At 40.2% G+C, this 12,267-nt stretch overlaps 1 protein-coding gene across 5 annotated transcripts in view; it reads left to right on the forward strand.

The window, feature by feature from the left end:
• Positions 1-12,267, forward strand: part of MYOF (myoferlin) — a 176,378-nt gene that overhangs the window by 101,988 nt on the left and 62,123 nt on the right. For all 5 annotated transcript variants that reach the window (XM_081554035.1, XM_081554046.1, XM_081554058.1 and 2 more), the window contains 3 exons: positions 7,257-7,434; positions 8,596-8,720; positions 10,926-11,032. In XM_081554035.1, the coding sequence (XP_081410161.1) occupies positions 7,257-7,434; positions 8,596-8,720; positions 10,926-11,032 (410 nt within the window). The remainder of the gene's footprint in view (positions 1-7,256; positions 7,435-8,595; positions 8,721-10,925; positions 11,033-12,267) is intronic.

Below are 12,267 nucleotides of genomic sequence, written 5' to 3' on the forward strand. Positions count from 1 at the left end.
AGGCCCCAAATTATGTTTCATATTTTTGTTCTTTCCCTTCTCTGATAGCATCTTAGATGGTTTACAAAGAACAAGTCATGCTGTATATATATAAGGTCTGACTAATACAAATAACTTCCTACTTTATAATTTTCATGCAATTTAAACCAAACCTAGAATTTTCACAGCACTTTGGAACCATAGATTGTTCAGAGGACTTAGTTGTAGGTATTTAAGGAAACTCCTGACAAGTGACAAAAGTTTTCTAATCCCCTCTCTACCAAAGTGAATGTGGACTAAGGTAGAGAAGTTTTTAAAGCATAAGCTCCAGAAGATGGGACCCAGCTATAAGTATATTTTAAAGCTCTTCAGGTGTCTTTCAATATGTATCTAAGGTTGCAAACCTGCTGGAGTCCTGCTCCAGCTGGTCCAGGGTTCCCTCAGGATGGACGGCGTCGGCGATGCAAATGAGAAGACACAGCGAGTCTCGGTGTTTCCAAGTGTCTTCTGACTTTATTGTTTTTAAGACAGCTTTTATATCTTTAGTTGTACATAGAAACAAATGTAAAGTGTAGAGTCATGCCAAATCAGATCAATGGGTCAGCAGTTTTTGACCCTTATCGGAACCAGGACACTGTTTGTGTTTCTTAGTTACAAAAAGTTTAAAGTTGTTTACATTATCTTCTGGCCTGGAGGCCTGCTAACATCTTGTGACTTCTTTATTGATAAGGGCTGATCTGCCAGAACACTTCTGTATCAGGCACAGAAAGTACCAGAGTTACATTTTTTTAAAGAATACAGGCACAGCAGATTATGACAAAGAAAGAATTCATAAACTCAGTGTTTCAAAGTAAAACCTGTTTTCTGTAATCTATCTTACGCCTTGAGCCTAACAGAAAAGAATGTGGTCCCATAAAGTCATGGTACAGCAAGCTGAAACAATGTAGCACAAAGGTCAGTTCTTAGCAAAATCACCAGCTGAATTAACAATTGTCTTATTATTTGTATTAAAGCTAAACTTCTATTTATATAAATCTCTAACTATTATGTTTTCATTATATAGGCTAAATACGTTAAGAGCAAAAACATAGTGAGTAAATATAGACTAAGTAACAGTTTCATAAAGTAATATTTCTTATGTTTTCTAATAAGCCTTTTTTTTTTATGAAGGGCTCTGTGCCCATTGGGGCTTTCTGTGTGGAGGCTCTTAATGTTGTTTATTGTTAAGGAGCAGTCAAGCACATTAGCTCCAAAGGCACAGGTACATTTATTAAGCAAACCAATATGCTAGCAAGAGGAATTTAGATTAGTATACCCTATATCTTAGATAATTTTATTAGGGTGTTACCGTTCAGGGGCCTTGTCGATTGAGGTTTCAGAAAGATCTATTTTAGAAGAGAATCAGGAAAGGCCTTCTGTCTAAGTCACAGAAAATAAGAAGAGGTTTATTATAATAAATGTCAGAAAGACAGACATCATCTTTAAGGTGAGCGCCGAGGCAGCCTTTCGAGAATCCCTGAGGCCCAAGAAGCCGTGCTCGATCAGTCCTTCTCCTCATGACTTTGTCATGGGTGGGATCTCGTGAGCTGGCTCCTGGCACAAACCAATGTTTTAGAAAGGCTTTCAGAAAAGTTTGAGACTCAGAGGGGTTTCTAATGAAATCTCTTGGGATGTTTCAGTTATACCATGTCAAAAATTTCTTTAACCAAAATAGAGGTTTTGTAATAGTGGTATGTCCCAAGGGTTTTTTGTTTTGTTTTTTTGAAGTATAGTTGATTTATAATGTTGTCTAATTACCTATGTACAGCAAAGTGATTCATTTATACACATATTTATATACATTCTTTTTAAAAATATTATTTTCTGTTATGGTTTATCATAGGATACTGAATGTAATTCTCTGTGCTATACCATAGGACATATATTTATGCTGTTTATCCAGTCCATGTGTAATAGCTTACATCTGCTAACCTCCCCCTTCCACTCCATTCCCCCTGCAACCCTCTCCCCTTTGGTAACCACAAGTCTATTCTCTATGTCCACGAGTCTGTTTGTGTTTTGTAGATAGGTTCATTTGTGTCATATTTTACATTCTACATATAAGTGACATTATATAGTATTTGTTTTTCTCTTTCTGACTTATTTCACTCTATGACAGTCTGTAGGTTCATCTACATCTCTACAAATGACCCAATTCCATTCCTTTTCATGGCTGAGTAGTATTCCATTGTACATGTGTACCACATCTTCCTTATCCACTCCTCTGTTGATGGACGTGTAGGTTGTTTCCATGTCTTGACTATTGTGAATAGTGCTGCTATGAACATAGGGGTGTGTGTATCTTTTTGAATTTGGGCTTTTTCTAGATATATGCTCAAGAGTGGGATTGTGGAATCATATGGTAATTCTACTTTTAGTTTTATAAGAAACCTACATACTGTTTTCCATAGTGGCTGTACCAACTTAGATTCCCACAAACAATGTAAGGGGGTCTATTTCTCCACATCCTCTCCAGCATTTGTTATTTGTAGAGTTTTTATTGATGGCCACTCTGACCAGTGTGAGGTGGTACCTCATTGAAGGTTTGATTTGCATTTCTCTAATAATTAGTGACGGTGACCATCTTTTCATGTTCCCATTGGCCAGTTGTATTTCTTTTTTTTTTCTTCCATTTTTATTTCTTCTTTGGATAAATGTCTAGATCTTCTGCCCATTTTTCTATTGGGTTGTTTATTGTAGTCTTGTTGTATGATATGTCTGTATATTTTGGAAATTAAGCCCTTATTGATTGCATCATTTACAGATATTTTCTCCCATTCTATAGCTTACCTTTTTTTCTGTTTTTATGGTTTTCTTTGCTGTGCAAAAGCTTTTAAGTTTGATTAGGTCCCATTTGTTTATTTTTGTTGCCTTGGGAAGGCATTGGTAAGAAAACACTGGTGTGATTTATGTCAGAGAATGTTTTGCCTGTGATCTCTTCTATTCTAGTTTTATAGTGTTATGTCTTATGTTTAAGTCTTTAAGCCATTTTAAGTTTATTTTTGTGTATGATGAGAGGATGTGTTCCAGCTTTATCAATTTACATGCAGCTGTCCAGCTTTCCCAGCACCACATGCTGAAGAGACTTTCTCCCATTGTTGATACGTTCCCCTCCTGATTCCCTTCTTACTTTCTTCTATTTTCCCATTTTTTCCTTTGTCCTACCTGGTTACATGGGGATTTTCTTGCCCTTTCAGAGGTCTGAGATCTTCTGCCAACTTCAGTAGATACTCTGTTGGAATTGTTCTACATGTAGATGCATTTCTTATATATCTGTGGGAGGTGAGTGTCATGGCCTACTACTCTGACACCTTGATCAGTCTACCCAAGTTTCTTTAAGACAGAAAGCTGCAGTCACTGTCAGATGTTTTTAAAATGGTACTCCAGAAGTGTAAAATAGAATTACCATGTGCTGTGCTATGCTTAGTCGCTCAGTCATGTCCAACTCTGTGATCCCATGGACTGTAGTCCACCAGGATCCTCTGTCCATGGGGATTCTCCAGGCAAGGATACTAAAGTGGGTTGCCATACCCTCCTCCAGAGGATCTTTCCAATTCAGGGATCAAACGCAGGTTTCCTGCACTGCAGGCATATTCTTTACCAGCTGAACCACTAGGGAAGCCCAGGAATACTGGAGTGGGTAGCCTATCCCTTCTCCAGGGGATATTCCTGACCCAGGAATTGAACCAGGGTTTCCTGCATTTCAGGCAGATTCTTTACCAGCTGAGCTACCAGGGAAACCCATATGATCCAGCAATTCACTGCTGGGTATATACTCAAAAGAATCAAAAGCAGGAGCTCGAGTGGATATTTGTACAGCAAATGGATAGCAGCATTATTCACAGTAGCCAAAAGGTGGAAGCATCCATGAATTCATAAATTTATGAATGGATGAACAAAATGTGGTATATACACACTATTTTATTAATTAAACAAGGAGGCTAGGGCATCCCTTATAACTCAGTCCGTAAAGAATCTTACTGCAATGTAAGAGACCCGGGTTCGATTCCTGGGTCAGGAAGATCCCCTGGAGAAGGAAACAGCAACCCACTCCAGTATTCTTGCCTGGAGAATCTCATGGACAGAGGAGCCTGGTGAGCTGTAGTCCATGGCTTCGCAAGAGTTGGACATGACTTAGCAACTAAACCACCACCAAACAAGGAGGCCATTAGACAGAGGTGGCTCTGATGTCTTGGCAACCTACATTAAGCAAACCAAAACTGAGGCTTGGCAATATCTTGAGATTAAGAAATCAAAGGACAACAAACCAGAAATATCCAAGTGGGCTTTCCCAAATAATGCAACCACTTAAGCTATAGCCAATCAAATAATCTCCTTGTCTTCCTTCTGCCTGTGCACTGTAAAAGGTTTTTCCCTCACTCCTGTCCTGGAGTGCTCGTAAGCAATTCCGGTTTTTGTTGCCAATTCCAATGGATGTTTGCTCACATAAACACTTAAGTTTTTTAATATGTCTCAGCTTATTATTCAACAATACAATGAAGTATTACTCAGCCTTAAAAAGGAAGGGAATTCTGATACATGCTACATTGTGGCTAAACCTTGAGGACATTATGCTAAGTGAAATAAACCAGTCACAAAAGGACAAATACTGTTTGATTCCACTTACATGAAGTACTCCAGAGTTGTTAAGCTCAGAGACAGAAAGCAGGTAGAAATGGGAAATTAATGTTGAAAGGATACAGAGTTTGTTTTGTAAGATGAAAAAGTTCTTGTGGATAGATGGTGGTAATGGTAGCACAACAATGTGAATGTACTCAATGCCATGGAACTGCGCACTTAAAAATAGTTAAGATGTTGAATTACATTATGTGTGTTTTACCATAATATATTTTTTTTAAGTTTCAAAAATAGTTGGCTAAGTACTTCTGCAAATGAATTTCTGCATTCTTGCATCACACGAGGCAGAAGACCCATCCATGATTGTGATTCATTTTACAGAATTAAGGTCATGCATGGTATGGATGAATAACAAGGGAAGGAAAATCAGTTAATAAATATCCTTCAGGCATAAAATAATTTTTATTAGATTTTTAGAAGTGAAAGTTGTTACTATTTTGCTACTTAGATGGTGGTACACAAATTGGTAGAGAAGTAACTAATAGGGAAAAAAATGCAACAACAAAAAAGTCACCATTTGTCAAAGTAAGATAGCTATGTGACCTCCAAAACTCAAAGGGCTACAGAACTGGGAGTTCCTTCTTTAGAGGTTTTTGAACAAAACTTGCTATGTTGAGAAATTTGTCAAGCAATTTGAATATTATCATTTGTAGGTCCCACAGATTTGCCAGTGGAGCACACAGCCAATGTGGTTACTCTATCGTAAACACATGTTCTCATCTCCAAGCTGAGCAAGTATATAGAGACTGAGTTCCAGAAAGGACCCAGAACAGACTCTAGATGTGGACAAAATTAAATGGCAGAAAGCTCAAGACATAAATGAAGCACAGCAACTTAAACCATTTCATGTCTCTCTTTGACTGAAAAAAAAACAAAGTATCTGAAGATCAGTGGTAATATGATCCATAAAGGAGAGATGCTATCTGAGCAAGGATTTAGGGCAGGATGGGAATTCAAGAGACTGTATGTGCCCTAATGAAGGAAGGCCTGAAGGGCTCATGGTCATTTCTGCTAGGCTGATAGATACTCCACGTGGTCATTGTTGGCCCTATGTTCAACTCCCTCACACACACATACACTCAGTAAGCCAGTAAAAAAACAAGCAACAAATAAATAAAAAACGTTGGCAAGGATGCAGAGAAAAGGGAAACCTCATGTACTGTTGGTAGAAATGTAAATTGGCACGATTACTATGGAAAATAGCATGGAGGTTCCTCCAAAAATTAGAACCGCCATAGGACCCAGCTTCCTTAGCTGTGCAAAAGTTCATAAGTTTGATTAGGTTTCATTTGTTTACTTTTGCTTTTATTTCTATTGTCTTGGGAGACTGAAGAAAACATTGCTGGGATTTATGTCAGAGGATGTTTTGCATATGTTCTCTTCTAGGAGTTTTTTGGTGTCATGTCTTATACATGTAAGCCTTTAGGCTGTTTTCAGTTGATCGTGTGAGGGTGTGTTCTAACTTCATTGATGTACATGCCACTGTCCAGCTTTCCCAACACCACTTGCTGAAGAGACAGTAAAAGTCTTATCATTTATGACTACAGAATACCTAACAATTCAAATTATTAGAAATATGTAAGTTAGATAGTAACTTTAGCCATAATCTCTCTACCTTCCCCAACATAACTACTGTTAACAGCTTGATTTATGTTCTTTATTCGCATATTCTTTGTATATAACAGTATTAAAATATATATTTATTGGGTTCACTTAAAAATACACCTTTTTCCCCATGTTTGCACATAAGTATCTACCTAAGTCTTTTTATGAACTTTTGCTCCATTGTATGGATGTTGATAGCTCAGTTTGTAAAGAATCCACCTGCAATGCAGGAGACCCTGGTTCAATTCCTGGGTCGGGAAGATCCGCTGGAGAAAGGGATAGGCTACCCAGTCTAGTATTCATGGGCTTCCCTCATGGCTCAGCTGGTAAAGAATCCGCCTGCAATATGGGAGACCTGGGTTCAATCCTTGAGCTGGGAAGATCCCCTGGAGAAGGGAAAGGCTACCCATTCCAGTATTCTGGCCTGGAGAATTCCATGGACTTGTATAGTCCATGGGTCACAAAGAGTCAGACACAACTGAGCAATGTTCATTTTCTTTCATGGAGGTAACATAATTTGCTTAACCAGTGGCCTGTTGTTAAACATTTGTATTTTTTTTTTTTTTTTCTCTATTTCAATCAACTCTGCAAAGAACATCCTGGTATTTCTATCTTTGCCCGCTGTGTGAGTACGAGGGGAACTGCTACATCCGAGAACATTCTCCACTGTCATTTGTTACTTGTGCTTAGTCACTCAGTCATGTCTGACTCTTGCGACCCCATGGACTATAACCTCCCAAGCTCCTCTGTCTATGGGATTCTCCAGACAAGAATACTGAAGTGGGCTGCCATGCCTTCCTCCAGGGGATCTTCCCAACTCGGACTGAACCCAAGTCTCTTGCATTGGCAAGTGGATTCTTTACCACTGAGCCACTACCCCCTGGCATTTAACTTAGCACTAATTATTAGGGTTAGAATCATATCTGCTAGAGTTCCACGTGTAAATAAGAGCAAAAGGAGTTTCTCTGATCCTTGTGTCTGCTGGTGCTTTGCAGAAATATCAGCGAAGGCGGAAGTACAGCCTGTCTGCTGTGTTCCATTCAGCCACCATGTTGCAAGACATTGGCGAGGCTATTCAGTTTGAAGTCAGCATCGGGAATTATGGCAACAAGTTTGACACGACTTGTAAGCCTTTGGCATCAACCACTCAGTATAGCCGTGCTGTATTTGATGGTAAGACTGATGTTGGCTGTCTCTCCTGCACATGTTTACAGTGGGTGCACCACGGGATGAGAAACATGCAGTGCATTCTCTCTCTGGCAGGTGTTATTCCCAGCATATGCGTAGTGGAAAGGTAGAATGGGGAAGAGAGGTGGCTGGAGTTTAGACGCAGACCCTTTTCCAGGGGCTGAATCTCAAGACTTCTGCTATGCCCAACTTTGACACTGGGCTCTGTTTTGTAAAGTCATAATATGGCAGCTAGCTGAACACTGAGCCTCCCCTAAAACAGCTCCTGCCCCTGCCCACCTCTGCCCTGCCCAGCCCCAAATTGCTTTTAGTTTGAGTAGCTGAAGTGGATGGAAAATCACCTTCTGGTCATCGCTCTGTTACTCCCCAGCACTATGACTTTAGCACATCACTGCTTTCTATCCCTCATCTTCTCCAGAGTTGCCATGAGGATTAGATAGCTATATTCAAACAAAGATGGATGGAAAATAGTCCCTGCTTTTATAGAACTTATGTTCTAGAGTATAAAATAAATCATAATAGAAGTCAGAGTATGAGAATGCCCTAATAAAGACATGGACAAATGGTTGGAGAGTACAGAGAAATGAGCGAGAAATTCTGATCCAGTGTCCCACCAGCATTGCCACCGTTTTTAGCTAATTTTTGTGCAAGTAGTGTTAAGCTATAAAATGTGGGCTAATCTTTATAAGGCTCTGAGCAATACCAAATTCCATGTATCTAACTAATGTTTTCAAAAAACAGGAAATTCTTTTTTCTTGTCCCACTTCCAACAAAAATATTTGCTTAGATAATGGTTTTCAGGGACAAACACATATGATCTAATCTCTTATGCTCTATTTTCTGCTACCCTGTTATGTAATTATCAGTGATGCTCAGATGCATGGTCCCAAATCATCACAAGATCCTGAGATCATTATGCTAGGTTTACCAGGGCCTTTTAGAGAGATTTTTCAAAGCAGGCTGCATGAATATGAACTTTTTATTTATCCCTCAGTTGCTTAATTAAATAAAATGAAAGAATCAGACTACTCCAAAACCACACCCCCCCAGGCCTATGATTAACCGAGCAGTCCAGTTTGCACATCTCTTCAATAAATATGTTGTTTAAGTGTCCAGTGTTCACTGACCCTCAATATTCTACACCAGGAAACTACTATTACTACTTGCCTTGGGCCCACACGAAGCCAGTTGTTACACTGACTTCCTACTGGGAGGATATTAGTCATCGCCTGGATGCTGTGAACACGCTGCTAGTCATGGCAGAAAGGCTGGTGAGTTTATCTTTTCTACATTTCCTTTTTACCAAACAGAGTGAATTATGTATTAGTTAGAATGCAGTTAGGCACTGAAGTGTAACTGAGGTACCACAAGACCTCAGAATATAATGGTAAGCAAGATGAACGCTATTTCCTTACTAACAGTTGAGGTAGGTAATCCAAGGCTGGTATGGAGGTTCAGTGGTATTGGGGGACCCAGGGTCTTGTCCCCCCCGCCGCCCCCCATTGCTTTGCTATCACTATGGCGTTGGCGTTGTTTACAAGGGAGAAGCAGCTCACCACCACACCACCCCTTCAGTCTGAAGGAAGGGGACAAGAAGGGGAGGAGACACAGGCTCTCCCCTTCAAGGGAAAGACCCAGAAGTCACACACTTGGTTTCTACTTGTTTTCCACTGGCCAGAATCCAGTCATACAACCACATCTTACTGCAGGAGAGTTGGGAAATACAGTCTCATGCCTGCACAGGTGTATGTCCAGGTGTAGGTTCACTTACTGTGGAAAAGAGAGGATGGATGTTGAAGTAGAAGGACAAGTCACCATTTCTTCCATAATTTGTATGTGGAGTGTGGTGTGGAGAATGGTTCATTCCAGTAGAAACATGCAACTCTTAGAGCTTTGCTGTCAAAGCAGCAAAAATCTCTGCTGTGGAAGAAATGGGTTCAGAGGACTTTCTTGTTGGAGGTGGGAGAGTTCCCTCTGGTGGAAACTTGCGTGGATGTGACATCTGTGGTTATCCATCTGGTTGATGTTAATGCGAGAAGGAAAACATGGTTGGGATATTTCTAATAAAGTCAAAGATACACTAAGTTATTTCTGTCAGGTACTGATAAAATCCATCTGGTATTAGTGTTTTGATTTCCAAATTATATGAATATTAATTTTTCTAAGATCCAACCTCTGTCAGCATTGTACCATGATGCTGAGGGGTCCTGGAATATACTTGAGCTAAGCCTCCATGGCAAAATCTGAAAATGTTGTTTTATGCTTTAAAGACAATGTTGAAGAGAACTGTACATTTAACTTAGGCATAATTGTCCACATAACAAAGTTACAACTCATACACAGTGTGGTTGTGGTGTTAATTTCCAAGCTCCCATCTCAAGGGACTTGGTGGGAATTGGTCACACCTCTATTCTAATTATGTTTTGGGTATTTTCAGCTTTTTTCATCCTCATTCTTCTCATCAGCTCTCTTCACGGTCCTAATTCCATACTAATCTGGATAGGACGGTGAATTGCCATGATCAGATTTTTGGGGACCGTGGTGGGCTCTTCCTCAGCCTCTCTGTTGGTAGATGCTCAAAGTGACACAATAATATGTTCTGGGCTTATCTTATGCTTTCTGTGGCCCAACTCTGGAACCACCATTTCTGTAAGGAGCCCTGGTTCCTTTTAGTGGGAGTGGAATGTAAAGAATACTATCTGGTGGGGTACTGAATGGTTCACTACTACTGAGATGACTTTGCTTCTAGGCCTTCTCAGCAGGCAAACCTGCACGTATACACATGTCTGTGTGTATACATGTATGTATTTTGTATCTATCAGTGTACTGAATACAGTGAGTTTGTAAGGGTGACTTCAATTCCATTTTATTGATAATATTACAGGGTTTATTCTAGTCTTCCCTATTTCCATATTTATAGCTCCCTTCTCCAGCTTCCGTTATCCTCAATATATTTACTCATTTGTTTAGTTCTCAAATCCATAGGTAAAGTACTGGGAAAAACAGATCTAATTAGCGTTTGATATACTTACTGTTCTTTCCTTCCTTCAAACTGAGGGAATATAGTAAAAATCATTGTGCTCAAAAATTACTTGGGCTAATTCAGTGTATTATGTTATTCATCTGAAATATAGTTAGGTTCATGTGTTCCTGTTTTACATGCCATTTTAGGGTTCTTTACCCCATCCTTGTTGGTTTCTCTTTTATTTACTTTCTGAATATATAAAATTTGCTTCATTTCAAAGGTCAAAGCTATAGTAAAAGGTTGTCTTATTACTTTAATATATATATCAGTGTTAGTTTCATTTTGAAGAAAAATAGTGTTAATTTGAGGGGAGCATTTTAAATGTAAAGGAAAAAAATTTTTCATTTTTCTGTTAAATTGTTTTGTGTATTTTTCTTGAAAATAAAATTTAAGCCTTTACAGGGTATAATGCACAATTACCAATTCTTTATCCCCTCTCCATATTCTTCAGCAATCAAACATAGAGGCTCTAAAAGCAGGGATACAAGGTAAAATTCCTTCAAACCAACTGGCAAAAATGTGGCAGAAGCTCATCGATGAAGTTATAGAAGACACAAGGTACAGTGATCTTACTTGTACTCTAGAATTCCCAGCTGTGCTCCCCTCTCTTAACTGTAAGACCAGAAGAGTCTCTAGAATTTTCTAGTGTTTGCCAGAAGAATAATTTGAATCAGCCAAGTTTCTCAAAAGGGAAGAGTCTGTGAATCACCAGCAGGAAAAGCTCCGCTTTCTGCTGGGGCCAGTTGTAAAGCAGCGCAGGGAGGCTGAGGCTCCACTGCAGGAAGTCGTCCCAGTGCAGCCTCGGGCGAAGGGTTGGGCTGGGGGAAGGGCTGGTCTGTCTGGCCTCTGCCTCCAGGCAGCCCTGGTGTGCCTACCACCCCAGGAAAGGTGACTCCTGGCTCCCACAGAGAATGGGATCTGATGGTGGGGCATTGATTTTACCATTTAGAACAGCGTTCCTAATTCAGAAACACATTTTCAGAAACAGCGGTTTTACTTACTCTCTCAGATGCCTAATGAGTCCTCTGGCCAAGCTTTCCTTAGGTGAAGCTGGAGAACCTTTATGACTTGGGGAAACTGTTCAGATCTCTGGGCATTTGGAAATCAAAGGAGGAAGTGATCATTCTGAACTAATTTTAAATGTTGGCCAATAAAGCAGTGGTCAGGGAAGTCCCAAAAGAAAAGCATATTGAGTATTTCAGAACTTACACTAGCAAGAACCAGGGCTGTCCACCCGCCGCCCCACCGCCCCTTGCCTCTGAGCGAACGCCTTAATACTGTCTCCCAGTCTCCTTGTGCCCTCTAGTGGTTTGGCTAGGTAATTGTGATGCAGCTGAGATTAAAGCGCAGCCAGAAGCTTGTTTAAATGCTGCTGCTACTGCTGCTAAGTCGCTTCAGTCGTGTCCGACTCTGTGCGACCCCAGAGACGGCAGCCCACCAGGCTCCCCCGTCCCTGGGATTCTCCAGGCAAGAACACTGGAGTGGGTTGCCATTTCCTTCTCCAACGCATGAAAGTGAAAAGTGAAAGTGAAGCCGCTCAGTCGTGTTTAAATGCAGAGAATTTATATCTGGGTCCTAAGAGGTCATCTCTTCCAATCTTCTTATTTTGTCTACAAAAGAGGCCCAAGAAACAGAAGCCCAAGGAGGTGAAGTGACTCATCTGAGGCCCGGAGTTGGGTTTATTAACTTCTTTTCCTACTATGTGTTTCCCACTCCGTATCTATTTATTGAACATCTTATGTGTGGCCTTTGAGCTACAGCTTCCGTCTATATTTTTGCCTCAGAGAATCATT

This window comes from Giraffa tippelskirchi, chromosome 2, assembly GCF_054371585.1.
Source record: "Giraffa tippelskirchi isolate mGirTip1 chromosome 2, T2T-mGirTip1v1.2.pri, whole genome shotgun sequence".
NCBI lineage: Eukaryota > Metazoa > Chordata > Mammalia > Artiodactyla > Giraffidae > Giraffa > Giraffa tippelskirchi.